General features: G+C 40.3%; 2 protein-coding genes across 6 annotated transcripts in view; both read right to left on the bottom strand.

The window, feature by feature from the left end:
- The window catches only part of LOC135201403 (beta-1,4-galactosyltransferase 1-like), a gene marked incomplete in the record, with an annotated part of 31,056 nt that extends 19,836 nt beyond the window's left edge, over nt 1–11,220 (bottom strand). Inside the window, 1 exon segment of the mRNA XM_064230294.1 lies at nt 10,595–11,220. Within this exon segment, the coding sequence (XP_064086364.1) occupies nt 10,595–10,954 (360 nt within the window).
- The window catches only part of LOC135201404 (protein UXT-like), a 74,100-nt gene continuing 65,112 nt past the window's right edge, over nt 11,013–20,000 (bottom strand). For all 5 annotated transcript variants that reach the window (XM_064230297.1, XM_064230296.1, XM_064230299.1 and 2 more), the window contains one exon: nt 11,013–11,220. In XM_064230297.1, the coding sequence (XP_064086367.1) occupies nt 11,013–11,220 (208 nt within the window). The remainder of the gene's footprint in view (nt 11,221–20,000) is intronic.

Genomic DNA, 20,000 nt, shown 5'->3' on the forward strand with positions numbered 1-20,000 from the left:
CTGGAAAGATCCTAAGATCAAACCAGGAACAGTCTCTCGTATCCTAACTCTGGGGAGTGTAATCCGTAGAGTTCTGTAACTCAGGCAATAGAGGGAAAAAGAGGATGACTGTTCTTGGACTCTCTTCTCGGAGCTAGCAAGAGTGGCCGATAACTCGCGCCATCAACTTGCGTGATGATACCAAACCAAATACTTAGAAAAACGTATTCGCCTAAGCGAAAAAGACGCTTCCCGAAGGAGAAGCAGAGGTTTCAACCCACCAAACAAAGCATTCTCTCTCTATGTACAACTGGTTCGATCGTGGGAATGCGAGTCAAGTAGAGTTGACTGCGCCAAATTTTGCGAGAACTTGCCATTTCTCGCCACACGTCTGTCTTAGTGATAAAAAATTTCTGTTCGAATGGCGGCTAACAAAAGATCCCCTAGTGTCTTCGGGCGTTCAACAGGCAGCGCCAGACTTTCAACAGCTTGTGCCAGGTCAGGCGTGGAAAATGCCTAACGAGCTGAAGCAAGGGAGTGGACACCTCATATGGCGCAGAGCGCCTGTACATGGATTCGCTCGACAATAAATGCCTGATACGAGAGATTCAAGCGGCTAGGTGCTAATACCTGGTGTTCATCATGAGAGTCGGTAATTATTCTGATGAGCGTCTATGACAAAAGTATTTGAGAAGGCTCAAATATACAAAAGCAGGAGCAGAATTCTAATTCACTTCCTAACAGCAGACAAGCCTGCGTCTCTACCTTTAACATCATTGTGAAGGTGAGCGAGTCGACACACCTAGCTGCGAACGCCTGTGGAGGAATGGCTATCGGAAGCAAAAATTCACTTAAGATGCTTCCAATGTCTAGGAGCTAGCACAGGGCATTTAATATACTAATTAGGTAAAATAAGTAACCGTCCTTTGATCTGATGCCTACTGAGCACCACTCTCTAAACGCCTTTCCAGTGGCATTCAGTCGAAACCTAACAAAGTATGACAATTTTGACAGAGGGGGAATAAACCCCCAACGGACTCCCTTCAGTTGAATCAGCTGAGTGGCGAGTCTAAAATCGACTAAGAGTCAAATCAGTTGAGTCGCGAGTCAAACATCAATTGTAAGTCTCATCGGCCAAGGCATGATTCGAAAATTGACAGAGTAGGAACAACCAAGTCGCGAGTCGAATGTCGATTGTGAGTCGAATCGGCCAAATCATGAGTAAAAAATTGACTGAGAGTCAGATCAACTGAGTCACAAGTCGAACATCGATCGAGTCTCGAACATCGATTGTGAGTTAATTTAATTCAACCGAGTCTCGAGTTGAACACAGATTGTGAGGAGTTGGACAAACATGACTAAAGGGTATGAGGCCTCATCGACTAAATAATACCTCTTCAGAGGTCGAGACACCAAAGATTAACGCCATCGATGTGATCTGTTATGTGACGTACTACTGGAATTGGACAACAACTCTACACTACGATATGCCTGCTCAACAGCACTCGGTCGAAACCTATAACTCATGACAGGTTCGACCCGGGGATGAAAAAAAAAAAAAAAAAAAAAAAAATCCTCCTCACTACACATCCAACAAGATGCCTTTTAAATGGCTGTCTGCCAATACCTGGGAAAAGCTACAGGTTCGACCGAGGGGCAACTACCAGGGGCAACCCCCTCGGACTCCCTTCGACTACCAGTATGTCCTCTCCTAGGCAGATGTTGGCCGTGAGGAGGAGCAAGACGGTGACTTTAAGTCTAGGTTATCCGAGGGGCCAGATAGTCACCTCCTCTGACACATCCAGAAATATGCCTTTCCAGCGGCTGTCTGTCGATACCTGGGACAGACAACAGGTTCGACTAAGGGCGCAACTACCTATATGCAACCCCCCCAACCTCCCTTGGACCTCCGGTATGTCTTCTCTGGGTGCGGGGGAGCGGGACAGTGACCTTTGTCTAGGAGAATCACAGGACAAGTAATCGCCTCCTCCACTGCACAACACTTCACTGTTACATTGATAATTCATGATAATCGAAATAAAGCTGGCAAAGGCATGGGAAGGAAGCGATGGAGCCAGGCGCGGGAGCAAATGACAAAGATCGGAGGAGTACTAAGAGAGAATTGGCGTTAGCTTTGGGAGGCGAAGGGAGTCGGCAAACGAAAGACAAGAGGCGAGGCGCATCTGATAATCTCAGTTACTGATTACTTTCATAAAAATTATTGATAAATAATCGATTGCTAACTACATACTTTATTATAGGGAATACAGGCAGTCCCCGGCTTACGACAGGTTCGGCTTATGACGTTCCGAGGTTACAACGCTTTCCAATTCTATTCATCAGAAATTATTTTCAGGTTTATGGTTCATATTCCATGGTTACAAAGCTTGCGACACCCCTCTGATGGAAGAAATATGACTCCAAAAATGCAAAATAATCAATGTTTGAAGCTTTTTTTAATGAAAAATGCAATAAAGATGCAGTTTACATAGTTTTTAATACAGCCAAAGCATTAAAAGTAAGGTTTTCTTATGATTTTCAACAATTTTCTGGCTTATGGCATGTCTCAAGAACGGAACCCCCATCGTAAGCCGGGGACTGTCTGTACTGGCATCTAGGCCTGAAACATTCATAATAGTATATGAATACATCAGCCTTTCATATTCAGACATGCATTTAAACATAATGTAAGTGAATGCATAACTCCAAAATAATAATTTATATTAACAAGCCATTTTGCATTCAGTATCAAAGCCAATCGGCACCAGTAATGTAAAAACACTGCTTTTGTTCTCCTTTGTTAAAGGAATTAACAAATATTATTTACATAAATATGAAATAGCATTTCTTGTATTCAGATGTATGTACATAAAATAACTTACCCTTCTAAATATACATATGTGTTTATATCACCAAACGTTTTCATATTAAGTCTCAAAGCAAATTCAACTCTAATATAATTGAAAATTTCCAAATAAACGATTACTCAAAAAGAAATCATTTAAAAAATTATCATGAATGAAAGCAATCGCAATCAGTGACCGGTTGCGTGCCCCGCTAATTGACTCGAGTGGCCTGTGCTCAAGTCTAAATCAGTAAAAGGTTATGTGCCCCGCTAATTGACTCGAGTGGCCTGTGCTCAAGTCTAAATGACTCAATAATTCTCTCTCTCTCTCTTACAGAGATGTATGTTTTTTGTATGATAAGTGATTCACTAATTTTCATATTAATAATAATGTAAAGAGCAATCAATTCATTAACCCACAAGGTGTGGCTCGTTGCTAAAATAGACGCTTTATATGCCGTGTAAGGACGTACGTCGATATTATTGATTGTTTATTTTCAAATATCGTGTAAAATCAGCCCCTCCTCTTAGCTCTGTTTGAGTGACGTCAACAGTCTCACCAACCATTCAGCTCATCTTGAGCATAAAAGATGCCATTTTTCATTTAATCATCGTAAAAGTAGCAAAATTGTAAACCTTCATTTTCGGGGGGGGGGGGGGGGGGGGGGGTGTGTGTGTGTGTGTGTGTGTGTGTGTGTGTGTGTGTGTGTGTGTGTGTGTGTGTGTGTGTGTGTGTGGCCAGGAAGGGCTTTTGTATCTTTAATTCAAGCAACGGTCAACGCTTTTATTGTTCTTTGTTTATTTTGCAACTTCTTGGAGATAATGGCTTCTTTTGACGATGATGTTGATTCATTATCATCATGAAGTGATTTTGATATCAATAATTACAATGACTGACGAAACTGACAATGACAGTGAAAGTAACAGTGATAACGATGTGCATATTGATGTGGGAAGCTTATGGAAGCGGGTGTATGCACCTGAAAACCCTTGTTCAGGTATGAAATTTAGTTTTCTGCAGACATATAGGACCAATAAACACTCCTAATAAAAATGCACATCCAATAGAGTACATGTTGTTATTTATGAATAATGCCATCGTCAACAAATTAGTCCCTGAAACCAACAGATATGCCAATCAAGTCCTTTCTGAGAAGGAAGATGGATGGCATCACATCCACATTCACGATATTCTCGATGGAAACCTGTTACTCGAAACAAAATGATGAAATTTTTGGGTTTGTCCTTGTTGATGGGTCTTATTCCTTTGAAAAATGTAAAGCATTTTTGGAGCACTTCTAGAGAAACTAGAATTCCCTTTTTTTCCGAGACGATGGCAAGGGATGAATACTTGCTCATTAGTAGATTTTTACATATTAGTGATAATGCACTAGTCTATCCTAGAGGTCATCCCCAGTTCAATGCTTGGGCCTGTATAAGGCCATTTTTGGATTCATGTAACAGTTTGTTCAAGTACCATTATCACCCAGAGCAAACCGTATCTTTAGATGAGAGTATGGTAGGTATGCGCAACACGTGTGTGTACATTCAATATATGCCAAATAAGAGGCATTCCAGGTATGGTATAAAAAAATTTGAATTATGTGAAGCCAGTACATGGTATGTTTATCACATACTTATATTCAGGGAGAGATTTTTATGCTAGTGGATCCAAGAAAGGTCTTCCACATACTGTGGTAATGAGTATTATGGAGAAGAGTAATCTGCTGAATAATGGTTACCATCTTGTAACAGACAATTTTTATTCAAAAGTGCCTCTTGCTAATGATTTATTGCTTCATAATACTTCCCTTACCGGAACCATAAGGATAACATCAAAGTTTTTGCCAGCTATATTGAAAAATGGAAAACTGAAGGCAGATGACAATGTGTATGCAAGGAAGATCCAAGTCCTTACCTGTGGCTTCAAAGAAAAACCTTCCCGTAAGCCAGTATATATACTAACATTTTCACATGCCAAAAATGTAACACTAAACCAAAAGTATGGCAATATTGTGAAACCTAAAGTAATAAATGATTATAACATGGGGATGGGAGGGGTGGACTTGAGTGACACGAAATTGTATCATTTTGCTGCTCAAAGACCTAAAAGGAGGTATTGGAAGAAAATATTTATGAATATCTATGATATTTTAGTGCTAAATGCATATATTCTTTATAAAAAAAAAACACTGATAAGCCAGTCGAGAGATACGAATTTATTCGTACGACAGTAGGAGTCCTTTGCCAAGACGAGCAAATTCATACCTATCCAGTGATCCCAGCATCACCTTTGTCACCTTCCAGTAGTCGCCTGTCAAACTTTTCAAATTCCTCAACTGGTCCCTCATCACCTGGATGCCTGAACACAGCACTGGTTTGCAAGACTGGATGGGACAAAACTAAGATTGTGTGCTATCTGTCCAAAAAGGTCAAAACTCTGGTGCCCGGGATGTAATGTAGGCATTCATGAGAAGTGTTGGCCCGAGTTGGACCACTATTTTCGGGTGAAAGGGCGCCCAAAGAAGAAACATAATGATAATGAATAAATAATAAAGAAATCTTTGTACCTCATGTAAGTAGAAGAAAAAAATTTGAGTTATTTTGAGTTTTATAACATTTTTATTCAGTGAGTAATATTGGTGTTTACGCTGGCTTGCATATGACAGTAAAATACACATGCATATAACCCCATCTAGCCAATTAATAACTAGTGTATATTTTTCATTTTTTTTCAGGTATTTCCTCAGTATATAAGGAGTAATTTTGGAATGAAAAAAATTGGAATTGGGTGTGAAAATACTGTACAGCGCCTTCCAATAATAAAAACTTGTTTCTGAAAATTTTTTTCTTTCCAAAAAACAATAATTTTAAATATAAATTTTTAAAAGTATCTTATATTTTTTTTATAGATCATTCATCTGTGAAAAATGCCAATTTCAACATTGTATAATACTAGGTGATAAGGTTGATAAGTTGGAAATGCATAATATTGCCATCATCCTTAAGTGGCATCCCCCCAGCACCTCATGGGTTAAAGAAAATACTACAGAGAATTAGGAAGATTTTTAGTTAATAAATTTTAAAAATTATGTAAGAATGAAGGAAATCCCAGACTTCAGCATATTTCTTTCAAACTTCAGGTCCAAGCTGAGGTCCAACAGCTGTCAAATATATCAAGTAATGTGACAGGAGGGGAGGGAGTGTGTTCTCTCTCTCTCTCTTTACTGAGATGAGAGATTTTTATGGTACACGTATGTCTAATATGTTTAGTAATATTTTCAAATAATAATAATAATAATAATAATAATATTAATAATAACTGTAATTACAAAAATCATATGTGAAAGTATTTTACAGAAATACTACGATAATCTCTCTCTCTCTCTCTCTCTCTCTCTCTCTTACAGAGATGTATGTTTTTGTATGATAAATAAATGAATAATTATCAGATATCAATATTAACCCTCTTACGCCGAAGGGGTATAGTAAAAATCGTCTCCCGTATGCCGAGGGGGGTCTCGGAGTGAGCGCTGAAGCGGAAAAAATATTTTTTTCAAAAAATCACAGCGCGCTTAGTTTTAAAGATTAAGAGTTCAGTTTTGGCTCCTTTTTTTGTCATTGCCTGAAGTTTAGTATGCAACCATCAGAAATGAAAAAATATCATTATCATACATAAATAATACGATATATGATAGCCCCAAAATAAAATTTCATATATAATTGTATTCAAATCGCGCTGTGAGCAAAACTGTTAAAGCTAACGAGTTAATTTTTTTTCGTTGTTTTGTACACTAAATTGCAATCATTTTGGTATATAACATATTGTAAAACAATCAAAGCAACACAGAAGAAATATTATCACAAAATGATGCATGAATTCGTAACACGAGGATGTAAAAAAATGTTTTTTTTTTTAAATTCACCATAAATCTAAATATTGTTCTAGAGACTTTCAATTTGTTTCAAAATTAAGATAAATGATTGAATATTACTATACTATAAGAGTTTTAGCTTACAACTGGAGTTTTCGACCATTTCCAAGGAGTTAAAGTTGGCCAAATGTCGAATTTTTATATATTTTTTTTATATGCAAATATTTCAAAAATGAGAAAAGCTACAACCTTCAATTATTTTTTGTTGTATTCTACATGAAATTGCGCGCATTTTCATATATAAAACTCTATGAAATGCCTAATATGAAACGGAGCAAATATAACGAGAATGCGACATATGCATTTCGGAGATTTGCGGCGGAGAATCTGCGCGCGGAGGGAAGGAAAGTTTTTTTTTTTAAATTCACCATAAATCTAAATATTGTGCTAGAGATTTCAAATTTATTTAAAAATGAAGATAAATGACTGAATATTACTAGAGTGTAAGAGTTTTAGCTTACAATTGCGTTTTATTCGACTATTTCGGTAGAGTCAAAGTTGACCAAACGTGGTTTTTTTTCTATTTATCGTGATTTATATGCAAATATTTCGAAAATGAGAAAAGCTGCAACCTTCAATAATTTTTTATTGTATTCTACATGAAATTGCACACATTTTCATATACAAAACTTTATGTAACGGCTAATTTAAAATGGTGCAAACGTTACGACAATCGCAAGAAAAAATTTCTGATTTTTTTTTGGAAGAGTTACTGCGTGGACATAAGGATTTTTTTTTTTTTTTTCATAAATTCACCATAAATCAAAATGTTGTGCTAGAGACTTCAAATTTGTTTCAAAATGAAGGTAAATGATTGAATAATACTAGAATATAAGAGTTTTAGCTTACAATTGCGTTTTTCAACCATTTCGGTAGTCAAAGTTGACCGAAGGTTGAAATTTTGGCACTTATCATTATTTATATGAAAATATTTCAAAACTGATAAAAGCTACAACCATGGGTTGTTTTTAGTTGTACTGTGTATGAAATTGCGCACATTTCCATATATAAAACTTTATGTAACGGCAAATTTAAAATGGTGCAAACATTACGACAATCGGACGAAAAAATTTATCGGAAGAGTTACCGCGCGGACGTAAGGAAAAAGTTTTTTTTCATAAATTCACCATAAATCGAAATATTGTGCTAGAGACGTCCAATTCGTTGCAAAATGAAGGTAAATGATTGATTATTACTAGAATATAAGAGTTTTAGCTTACAATTGCATTTTTCGACCATTTCGGTAGAGTCAAATTTGACCGAAGGTTGAAATTTTGGCACTTATCGTTATTTATATGAAAATATTTCAAAACTGATAAAAGCTACAACCATGAGTTGTTTTTTGTTGTATTCTACATGAAATTTCACACATTTTCATATATAATACTCCATGTAACGGCTAATTTAAAATGGTGCAAAAATTATGTCAAAGTGACAAAATAATTTCCGAGATGTCACGGTACTTTTAGTGCGATTTAAGAAAGAAGAAATTCGCACTTGCGTGCCTGCGTAACGATTGTAAACAAAACAATACCTTGATCCGTGAGCTCCCAGCATCCCCCAAGGCACGTGATTTAAAAGTTTTTGCCTGGTAGGCCAATAAGTATTTTTCCGCGAATTTTTAAAAAACTTTTTTATGTCGACGTTTAATATGTCCAATCAGCACCCGGGAGACAATTTATCTCGATGTTTAATATATCCAATCGGCGTAAGAGGGTTAATGTAAACAGCAATAATATAAATTCATCAAAGAAAATAAAGTGAATTTGCAAGATTTCAGTTTATATATAAAAAAAATTATGTAAGAATGAAAGAAAATCCATTCTATCCCACATCTTGTAGCCAAGCTGAGATGGCTGGGGTCCAACAGCTGTCAAATATATCAAGTAATGTGACAGGAGGGGGAGTGTGTTGCCCATTCAAGATCATGTCATTTCTCTCTCTTTCTCTCTCTCTCTTTTACCGAGATGAGAGAATTTCTATGGTACATGTGTATATGTTTAGTAATATTTTTGCATAATACTAATAACATAACTAATTTAAAAATTCATATGTGATAGTATTTTAAAGAAATACAATAATCTATCCATTTCCCTCTTTTAAATAAGGACAACCCTCTCTCTCTCTCTCTCTCTCTCTCTTTTGCCACACGAGAAATATGTATGTTACAGTGGTAACTCTCGCATTTAGTTTGGGCTGGAAGTGTATGCATATCTTTAAAGACATTACTACATTTTATGGTAAAATAATAATATACAGTACGAACTAGTTTTCAAATAATGATATTAAACAATAACAATAACAGCTCTCTCTCTCTCTTACTTACGTATGTTTATTTGTTTTGTAGTATAAATAATTAAATGATTTACCTTACAACTAATATTCAAATATTAATAAGATTAATAAAAAAATAGCAATTCCCAGTCTTTTTATCCACTTGGAGGAAGGTAAATGGCAGTTGGATATATGAATTGGCAGAGGAGAAGGCGTCGGAGTCTAGGAGTTATTCTCTCTCTCTCTCTCTCTCTCTCTCTCTCTCTCTCTCTCTCTCTCTCTCTCTCTCTCTCTCTCTCTCCATTATTATTCTTTCTGTCTCAGAAATAATTCATAATTTCACTCTTGATGGTCAGATATATGATATTGCCATTCAATGGTCTCTCTCTCTCTCTCTCTCTCTCTCTCTCTCTCTCTCTCTCTCTCTCTCTCTCTCTCTCTTATTGGCTGTAGGTATATATTTTTAATGGTAGAATGTTTAAGATCACTTTGAAATGATATTAATAATATAACCTCAAAGATTAATACAGTAACAGGTTAGTAATTTTAGGTATATTTGAAGTAGGATGTTATCTAAGGTATACATTTGGTATCTGAACTTTCAAGATAGGCAGTTATAAGCATTTTTAGTGGTGGTTTTAACTATTCGTGGGTTTTTACTATTCACGGGGGTGTCTGGTACGCATCCCCCACGAATACGGGGGGAACACTGTATATGTTTCCATGAACCTTGGGAATGAAATTAATAAGCGAAGAATAACATTCTCAGATCTTGCCTAACGATCATAAATCGTAAGAAGAACAGATTGTGCTGGCAAAATATGCCAATATGGCTTTTCCCACACACTATATCATTGTTCCACAGTCTAAACTAAACCATTTTTACTGGAACTTGAAATTATGCACTTAGCTGAATCAATAAGCAAATAACAGACTTCTCTGAACTTTGGTTTCTTGATCTACCAGAAAGGGAATGGTGTTTTGGTAAGATTTTAGTTGTATGTAAACAATATGACTGTGTGTATGCTCATAATCACTTCTTGCTGTTTTGATGTAGGTAAACTTGGTATTAGTATTTGCTGAGGATAAGAGAAAGAGCCCTCTTTTCCAGAGTTCATTTATACGCTATCATGTGTTATAATGTTTATCATTACAACACAATACCTGGCCAGAGGACCAGTTAAGAGAATTCTATGACATTAGTTTGGTCACCATAGAGCTCTGGATAGAAAGGGTAACCCCTGAGGACAAAAACAGCAACTACACTACCAGAAATAAGCAATAATACTTCACTGAATCCAGTTACTCAACAGAAACCTAGTGAACAAAAGGTGCTGCAAACATCCACCCAATGTTTACTCGAGCGTTGGCAGAAACAGAATGAGGTTTTCTGTTAAGTAGTTTCCAGTACTTCCGTTAGTGGGTGGGGCTTGTTGCACGAGTTAGAACCTATAGCTATGCAATTACTTGGAAAGTTACTTATATGAAATTCTAGTTTCATAGATACAAAGTTAGCAGAAAAACTGAATGTAAGAGAAAAAGGAAATTGAATTACACTCACCTGATAACGTGAAAGGCATTCTTGTGGCTTCCATGATCCACCTGGTTGTATTTTATACTTTTTCACAAGTTCCTCTTCAATTAGTGAGTCAAATTCAACATCAATTAGATGGACTGTCTCCTCAATGTAAGGTGAAATTGGCGGGCACCAACGAATACCTTTTCCTGCATCACCAATTAGTCCTACTAATTCGTAAATTATGTCTTTACGGGCAATATAAGGATAAGTGACATCAGTGTACTTTCCCAACAACAATGGAACAAACCACAGTATTAAAAATGCAGTCAGAGAAGCAAGAAATACTTTGAATACATTTACAGGAACTCTTTCAACAGGTACAGCCATTTTCTTCCGCACCATTGAGTAGTAAGCACTTTCTGACAAAACTTATCATCTGTATGAGACCAATGGCAGCAGTTTAACTTGTGTCTAAGCCTTGTAGCTGTCTGAGAAGTTCATACACATATCTAATGTCCCCTTTAATTTTAGCACTCTTCTTTGTGGAGGTTGACACTTTCTCATTCAGTATCTTCAACCTTTTATCAATAAATACCAGGGCCTCCTCTAATGTCAGCTCAATGTGAATGCCAAGGCCAACATTCACATAAATACGGGATACATCCGGTCTGTTGGTAAAATATATAGGTTATAATGTACAGTCATCTTAAAAAGTTATAAAATTTGAAAATTTCCATAAATACAAACCAGTTTGAGCAAATGTAAACAAGGCATGGATGTATAAAAACTGGAGACAATTCTTGTGCATATCAAGTTTTTAAACTAAAACTAATTTTATCTTTTTTTTTTTCCATACACACCAATTACTTTATATCATTTCTGTGGTACCACTGGTCTCCTGACATATTCCAGAAGAAAGCTCCTTTTCCAACTTCCTGAATGAGCATCCAGGTCCCTGAGTGATGAAAACTGGTAATTTTCTGCATAGTCTGAACCAGCTGGAGATTGAATGGGTATGGTGGAGGGCCAATTATTTTCACGTGTAGTAACTGGTTTATGTGAAAACATCTTCTTAGTTTAAAGAATTAGATTGTTTCCTAATACACCACTACTTTATGACAGGGCAAGTAGCTACTCAGGTGGGAGGCCTCACTTCTCAAATTCAATAACATTCTGAACCTGTAGGGGCACAGGACCAAAGTACCTTGAACACAAAGATAATAGATAGAACAGTAACCTTGTTGTTCACAAAGGGTCAGGATGCTGACTGGGTCATTTTAATAAATCTGTGGGTTGTACTATGATCTTATGAGAGGGTACAATAATGATAGGAAATGCTAATGTGCTACTTATAGGGCATATTAGCAGATACCCCAGATTTCTAAGCCAAAGGTTCAAAGGTTGCATAATGCAAATGATAAATATATTTTCTTTTACCTTCTTCTTTAGGTCAAGAACTTGACTACTATTACCAAAGGGCTAACTGAATAGTAGTTTAAAATTTTAATTATGTCCCCTGAAGCCTAATACAAAAAAAAACCACGAGACTTTCATGTGGCCACATTAAGAACAGAATTCAAAGGAGTTCACATTTGTATTAACCTTAAAAGCAATCAAAGTTGCTATTGTACTGACTTCATGACTTTTGACTTAATTTTGATGCCTGACACTAAGAAAGGAAGAACAGGAAAACAAAATACCTTTGAAGACAGTGCTTATAACTTTGCAGTGCATCATTCCACAGGATAAAACTACCCAAAAATGACAAATTTTCTTAAGACAATTTGTATTTTTCATAGATATAAACCTGAGGTCTTAACAAAGGATAATTTCTAGCGCCTGGCTGGATCTGGTTAAAAAGCAGATGAATGCAAGGAATCTTGTGATATCTGGCAATGCATGCGTAGCTTGGGTGAGGAGTGGTCAAGGACCACGCTGCTACGCCAGTCTTTTCATACTCAGGTTGACTTAACAAACAGAGGGGCGGCTAGAAGCGGGCAGTATAACGTTAAGACCTTAGGTTTGTAGCTGTGAAAAATACAAATTGTCTTAGAAAATTTGTCATTTGTTCATAAGCGAACAAACCTTCGGTCTTAACAATAGGATAGACTCATACTTGGAGGGAGGTAAAAGACATCCTAGACTTGCTAGGGGCCTATCCATCAGTCCAGCTCCCAGAAGAAATGATTTCTGGAGAGGGACTGAAGTCCGTTGAGAAGCTACTTAAATTGATATCTAACCACTCAGAACCTGAGTGACGTACAATGATACATGGGAGAACCATTGTATAGGGAATCAAAGAGAAACTTTGACTGTCCAATAACAAACCAAGACACCAGGGTTTGTATTTCTCCCAACCCCTCCATGCCAAGGAGTGGAGCATATGCTACCAAATAGCGGGTAAGATGTTTGTATATTACACGACCACACTATCAGTATGACTACCTTACTCACCTGTATCAGACCAGTCCAGCAAATGATGTGTCTATTCCTTAAACCGGCTGAAGGAAGAAGGAAAGGTACAAGAGAAAGAAGGAGACCAGCCAACTCACTCATTCTCTCATCCACACAATCATCTTAGGTAAGATACAAAGGTACCCTGTTAAGGGCAACTATGAGTTACACAACCTGTTGGGCAGCCACCACAGGACCCAGGGAAAACATGTCCGCAGATCTGTGGGCTACATCCTTAAGATAGGAGGAGGTGAATGTGGACTGGCGTAACCAAGTACCAGCGCTCAGCACTCTATGTACAGCCAAGTTCTTTCTGAAAGCCAGAGAGGGACCAATACCTCTAATTTCATGCGCTCTAGCCTGCACAGACGTGGTGGTGGAATCATCAAGAGTCAAGTATGCCTGTCTGATGGCTTCCCGTATCCAAAAAGAGATAGTATTCTTAGACACCTCTTTCTTTGTACGGCCTGTGCTAACAAAAAGTCTGCGGCAGCCTGGTCTAAGGTGCCGAGTCCTTTTAAGATAGCAACACAGGGCCTGGACAGGGCACAAAAAAAAGCTCTTGAGCATCACCACCCACAAAGCCATTCAGTGATGGAATGGAAAACGAAGTTAACCTGTCATCATGCACAGAGGGATTTTGGGTCTTGGCCACGAATTCCAGGACAAATTCGGAGGACATCGACCCCTAACCACTGGTGTGCTTCACCTCATAGCTCAGACCGTGGAGCTCTCCTACCCTCTTGCAAGATGCCAAGGCCAGAAGGAAAACTGTCTTGAGCGTCAGGTTCCTGCCAGATGAGCAACGCAAGGGCTCATATGGACTCTTAGTGAAGCTCTTAAGAACCAGGGAAACATCCCATGTCGGAGGCTTGAGCTCTCTAGGAGAACTCAACTGCTTAAACCCCTTAACTAGCAGGGAAAGTTCCCAGGAAGAGGAGATGTCAATACCTTCAAGGTGTAACACCAAACTCAAGGCTGCCCTGTAGCCTCTAATGGCAGAAACGGACAAACGTTTCTCATCTCTGAGGAAGGTTAAAAAGTCTGCTATTCGCTGAATAGCGGCTCGGTTGTGAGTGGAGAAAAACCCCGTTTACAACACCAATCACAGTAGATCGCCCATTTGCCTTGGTAAACTGCAGAGGTCGACTTTCTAAGACTGCCTGACATATGCCCAGCTGTTCTCTGAGAAAAGCCTCTCACTCGGAGGAGATACTTGATAGCCTCCAACCGTGAAGAGACAGGGACTCTACTGACTGGCGGAACCTTTCCGCATGGGGCTGACACAAGAGATGTTGCCAAGGGGGAATCTCCCTCGTAACCTCTGACAACAACGACAGCAGATCTGGGAACCATTCCGCCTGAGGCCACAGAGGGGCTACCAAAGTCATCCTGAGACCCTGTGAACTCATTAACCTGTTAAGAACCTGACAGATCAAACAAAACAGAGGGAAGGCATATACCTCCAGGTTGTCCCACGGATGTTGAAATGCATCCTCTGCCAATGCTAAAGGATCTGGAACCAATGAACAGAATATCTCCAGCTTCCTATTGAAGCGAGTTACAAAAAGGTCCAGCCTGGGTCTCCCCCAAATCTGGAAAAAGCTTGTCTGCCACCTCTTGATGAAGGGACCACTCTGTGACTAGGATCTGATCCCGGTGACTTGAGTTTGTCTGCGACCACATTCTGTTTGCCTGGGATATACCGAGGCTGAGAGCTCTACCGAATTGCTGACCGCCCACTGGTGAACCTTGACGGTCAAGGCGTGAAGTTGATGTGAAACCAGGCCTCTGGAGGATATGCCTTCCTGAGCTGCAGCTTGTCCAACAGAGGAGGAGAGAAGTTGAATGGCAGTAGGTATCCCACCCGAAGGACATCTACCACCCACTTCTCCGCCCCATAACTCTGCCACTTGGCCCAATGGCCCGCCAGGCATCCTCCAACCCATGGCGCAGGAGAGGGAGAGGTGCCTAACCTACCAACAGCCCCCTTTACCTCTGGCCCTTGGGCCCCTTCTTGGCTTAAAGGAACAAGAGCGAAAGGGACGTTGATCTTCTGACTTAGGCTGTGTCGAACAGGAAGGCCCTGCCGAACTCAAAGTCCTCGATGGCCTACCAGGCGACAATCGCCTTGACTGCTGCTGGACAGGTGGAGGAGGAGGAGCCGGACGTCTCCGAGGACGAGACTCCGACTTGGACACGGCCTGGTGCACCGGTCTGTCTTTGGTGTCAGCCAGCGCTGGTCTATTGCATTCTCGAGTTCTGTCCGAGGAAAAAAATATTGGGACTCTCACAGATCTTCATTCCTCAATGCCAGTAAGGACTCTGTGTCGAGTGATCTCTCCATCCTAGACAAAGCCGCGTCTCTTCGAATCAGAAGGTTAGCCCATAAATTAGCATGAGGTGAGCCAAATATGAAAATGTCTTGGCCCCAGACTGCAACAGACTGGCAAGCGAGGATGCACTCACCAACCCTTCCAGGGACCTGTTGGAAGCTATCTTGGCAATAACCACAGACCAGAAGTCCAGCCAAGAAACCATCTGCAACATGGAGGCTGCCGTAGATTCCAATGCTGAGGCATCTTGCGGAGACAAGGACAGAGCCACCGACCTCACCTGCTCCAAAGCCAATCCCGGCTTCATGCGAACGACGTCTGAGCTAAGATGGTGCGACAACAAAAAAGCAGAGCTTGTAGCATAGTACTTCCTATGTCTCGTGAGAGGCGGAGGTAGTAGCTTGGTAGAGCCTCTCGAGCGAAACAAACTGTCCCGGTCTGAAACAGGCATTAACCTTCTGCAAGACCGCCTGAACGTGCCCCGGCAAAGGAAGCTGAAGAGACGATTTGGGGTCCTGAGTAGCTCCCACTAAGGCTTCCAAGCAAGAAGGAGTGTAAGACGACCGAGCCTGAGTCCTACTTTCCAAATTGTTAAGCCTCCGAATGAGATCAACAACTTCCAAAAAGGAAGACAAGAACTCTTGTGTGTCTCCCTCCTCCTGCTCCGGCAACGGAGACCGACGACGAGAAGGATGTGCAGGCTCCTCTAAGGCACCTTCCCCACTAATATTAATGGAAGGGTTAACAGCCAAACAGCCCGAAACCCCAACTAACCTGTCTGGGCTGGGTCCATGCGTTGGCTTCTGAGACGAACTAGGAACATCACTTACCCCAACAGATGACTCATTAACATGCCTATGAATGGTCATGGACGTGGCACACGTACGAACATGGACGGAGGAGGTTGCAACATGCTGGCGATGTGCACGGACGGGGAAAGAGGGTGAACCACCCCTGTTATTCGAAGCTGAGGACGAAGCATCCCCTGCAGATTGCACAATGGAAGGAACACTAACATTGCCCGAAACACCAACACTTTCGGGAACATGTCCGCGTTGCTCCTCCCTCGTAGGTGAAGAAGGGGCAAAGTCCTTAACCCTCCAATGCTTGATACACTGACGGGGCGTAGAGGGGGAAGAGGGAGAGGAAGACAGCACTGGTTTCTTATGCGAATTCTTCTCAGGAGGCGGGGATGAAGCAACACGTTTCCTACCAGTCCTCCCAACCGATAAGGCATTCAACTTCACATCCAAAATAAAGTCCAACCTCTGAAGCACTGCCTGGCATATAACCTCAGACTGATGTGCCACAGAAGGCTCCGAGGACAAGGGTCATGAAGTGAACTGGGCAGCACGGATGACGTTACGGCCGAGAGAGGCAGATCAGAGGAGACGACTGGGAGAGATGTCATCGATGGGAGTGACGTCACAAGTGGTGGTGACATTACGGCTTCCCCTCAATGCGAGGGGGAATCAGACGCCACTGGCGGAGGAATACACAAAGACAGGATCCTGTGACGTCATCAACGGGGCTGACACCACGGCGTCTCTCCGACTCGAAGAGGCGGCAGTAGTCACTGGCGGAGCAATACAAGATGGCCGACCTCGGCTACCCATGAAGACGAGGCCGGGAGGAGGGGGAATGGCCTGGCCAGTCCGGGGAGGGGGGTGCGAGCCTCCACAAAATGCGCTAGCAACCCCTCCAAGGACACGAAGACGAGGCCGGGAGGAGGGGGAATGGCCTGGCCAGTCCGGGGAGGGGGGTGCGAGTCTCCATAAAATGCGCTAGCAACCCCTCCAAGGACGGGGGACCCACTAGCACAAGCGTCTTCCATTCGCCACCATTTTGGACGCCTCCAACTCTGGAAGAAAAGAGATTGATGAAAAAGCCCCCCCCCCCCCCCTTCTTGGGAATCAAATTAACTCCCGAGGAAGAGGGGCTACATTACAAACATCAGGTGGCCTCCCGATACTTCCAGCGACGAATCAATGGAAGAAAAGGAAGGAGAAACAGGAACAACGCTACTCTGGGGGTTGACTACCACAGGAGACGAAGTATCGAGAAGAGGCGAAAAAACCTCCCAAGTAGGAAGAGATGAAACCTTCCGATGTTCTCTCTTGCCATAAAATGACTTCCACTGCTCTTTAGGCCATGCCCGACATTCCTTGCAAGGATTTGTTATAGTACAAAAATTGGAACGACCCCTACTGCACATGAAGTTGGGGTCAGTTGCCGCCGAAGCCAAAAAATGAGAACACGGAAAACCTGGAACTCCGGGGCACATACGTTGACGAGGCCGAGAAGCAGCAGAAGAAGCCATAATATCCGCCAAACACACACACACACTAAACACAAGTGAAATGGGCAATGAACTGGGAAAAGGCCAAGAGAGGTTAAAACGACTCTCGCCCAGGTGGCTAAAGAAAGACTGGCGTAGCAGTGTGGTCTCTCCTCACCCGAGCTATGCATGCGTTGCTAGATATCACAAGATTTCTTGCTTTCATCTACTTTTTAACCGGATCCAGCTAGGCGATAGAAATTATCCTATTGCTAAGACTGAAGGCTTGTTTGCATATGAACAACTGCCGTCGCAAGGTGAGGTAAAACCTTATGACTTAAAAAGTTTTACAAGTAAGGCATGAATAAGAAAGTTGGCCGCTAACTGGGGCCGGAATGAGGAAGTTCCTTGAGTCTTAGTTATGAAACCAGGCACATAAAATAACCTGATATATCAACAGTTCTTAAGAACATCTATCTGGGTTGATGGTGCTTGAAGCTCCAAGGTAAAAGAAATATGGCCTTTAGAGACCAATTCTCTAGGGCTGCATAATTTCATAAATAAAGTACGTAATCCCTCATTTATCTGCAATAATACACCCAAGCCCTTACAGACAGCAGCGCCTCAGTGGCGTGGTTGGTTTGGTGTTTGCTTCTCACCTCGGTGGGCGCGGGTTCGATTCTTGGCCATTCCATTGAGGAGTGAGAGATGTGTATATCTAGTGATAGAAGTTCACTCTCGACGTGGTTCGGAAGTCACGTAAAGCCGTTGGTCCTGTTGCTGAATAACCACTGGTTCCATGCAACGTAAAAACACAATACAAACAAACAAACAAACAAACCTTATAGACAGCAATTTCTGGATATGGTGAAAAACAGCCTACAGATGTAAATCAGTAAATTTTCACCCTTATTTCCCCTACTTTGTCACTTCACAGTACTGTACAAACTATGCATACAAATAACAAAATCATTTACAAAGTTCCTTGTAAGAATTGACTGTCTTTTTATGTTGGTCAATCAAGCAAAGATTTAGATGTATGAATAAAGCAGCATATGTATTCAGTTAGAACAGCCCAGACTTCATATGCACTATTTATCCATCTGAGCAAAAAATCTCATTGCATCAATTGGGGCAATAGCTCAGTAATTGCTAAGTCTAATGATTATGTTTCAAGAAATTTATTGGAATCCGCAATTATACAAAGCACTAATAAAAAAAATCTAAGGCATAGTCTGGGATTGTAAGAATTGGACCCATATATTTGTAAAATGTTTATGATGGACCTTAAAATAAATAAATTAACTATTAAATAATTAGTCCCACATGTTTTTAATTATTTCTTTTCTTTCTCTCATGCTCCCTATATTTATATCTTATGTTCATTTCTCACTCATTGTCTGAACACTTTTGTAAATTTCATGTTACTAATACAAAAGTGTAATGTTTTTCGAATTAAATTGCCTTTGTTCAGTGTGGTTGACCGCACTACTCTTAAATCCTTAATCTAGCCCTCAGGATTTTACTAAATTTATACTGTCCGGACACATATGCCTCTTTGTTTTCAAAATGTACTGTTTTATTACTAAATTACCTGTGACCATGTGTGGGTGGCTGTTTTTAAATCTTTAATATAGTCCACGGGTATTTTTTCGTTTCTTTAAAGTGAATTGGACCTTTTGTTAGTCTTGTAATGCCCGTTTGTATATGCTTACCTGTACTGTGTTTTTCATTGTTCTGACCAGTCTTCCCTATCTGTAGTTCTCATTTTTTCATTTTCCTTGGTATTACCTTTATTTATACATAGCATCATGTTTTAAATATTTTGTGATCAAGTTATTCATACATACGATATATAGCTATAATATATGTATATAATTATATATATATATATAATATATATATATATATAGATATATATATATATATCTATATATATATATATATTTATATATATATATATATATATATACATATATATATATATATACAGTGGTACCTCGAGATACGAAAGGCTCAACTTACGAAAAACTTGAGATACGAAAGCTGACACGAAAAATTTTACTGCTCTACATACGAAAAGTTTTCAAGATACGAAAGGTTTCTGAAAGTCCGAGATTCGCCCAATAACAATTTTGAAACTCATGCCGCGCGCTGCCATCTAAGTTCTAGTAGACTCGCCACCATCCTCCTGCTCTTCCATTGGTTCCTGATGCTAGCCAAGCCATGAGATCCTTCTCTCCTATTGGACAGCATCCCTCCCATCATGCATCTTACGTGGTGGCGTGCCTTCGTTCGGCCACTTCGCACCCGAAGCTTTATCGTACGCATGCGGCATTCGTTTGGTCCAACGATTTAGTTTCGTATCGTAAATTCGTTA

This window comes from Macrobrachium nipponense, chromosome 28 (genome assembly GCF_015104395.2).
Source record: "Macrobrachium nipponense isolate FS-2020 chromosome 28, ASM1510439v2, whole genome shotgun sequence".
In the NCBI taxonomy this organism is placed as follows: Eukaryota; Metazoa; Arthropoda; class Malacostraca; order Decapoda; family Palaemonidae; genus Macrobrachium; species Macrobrachium nipponense.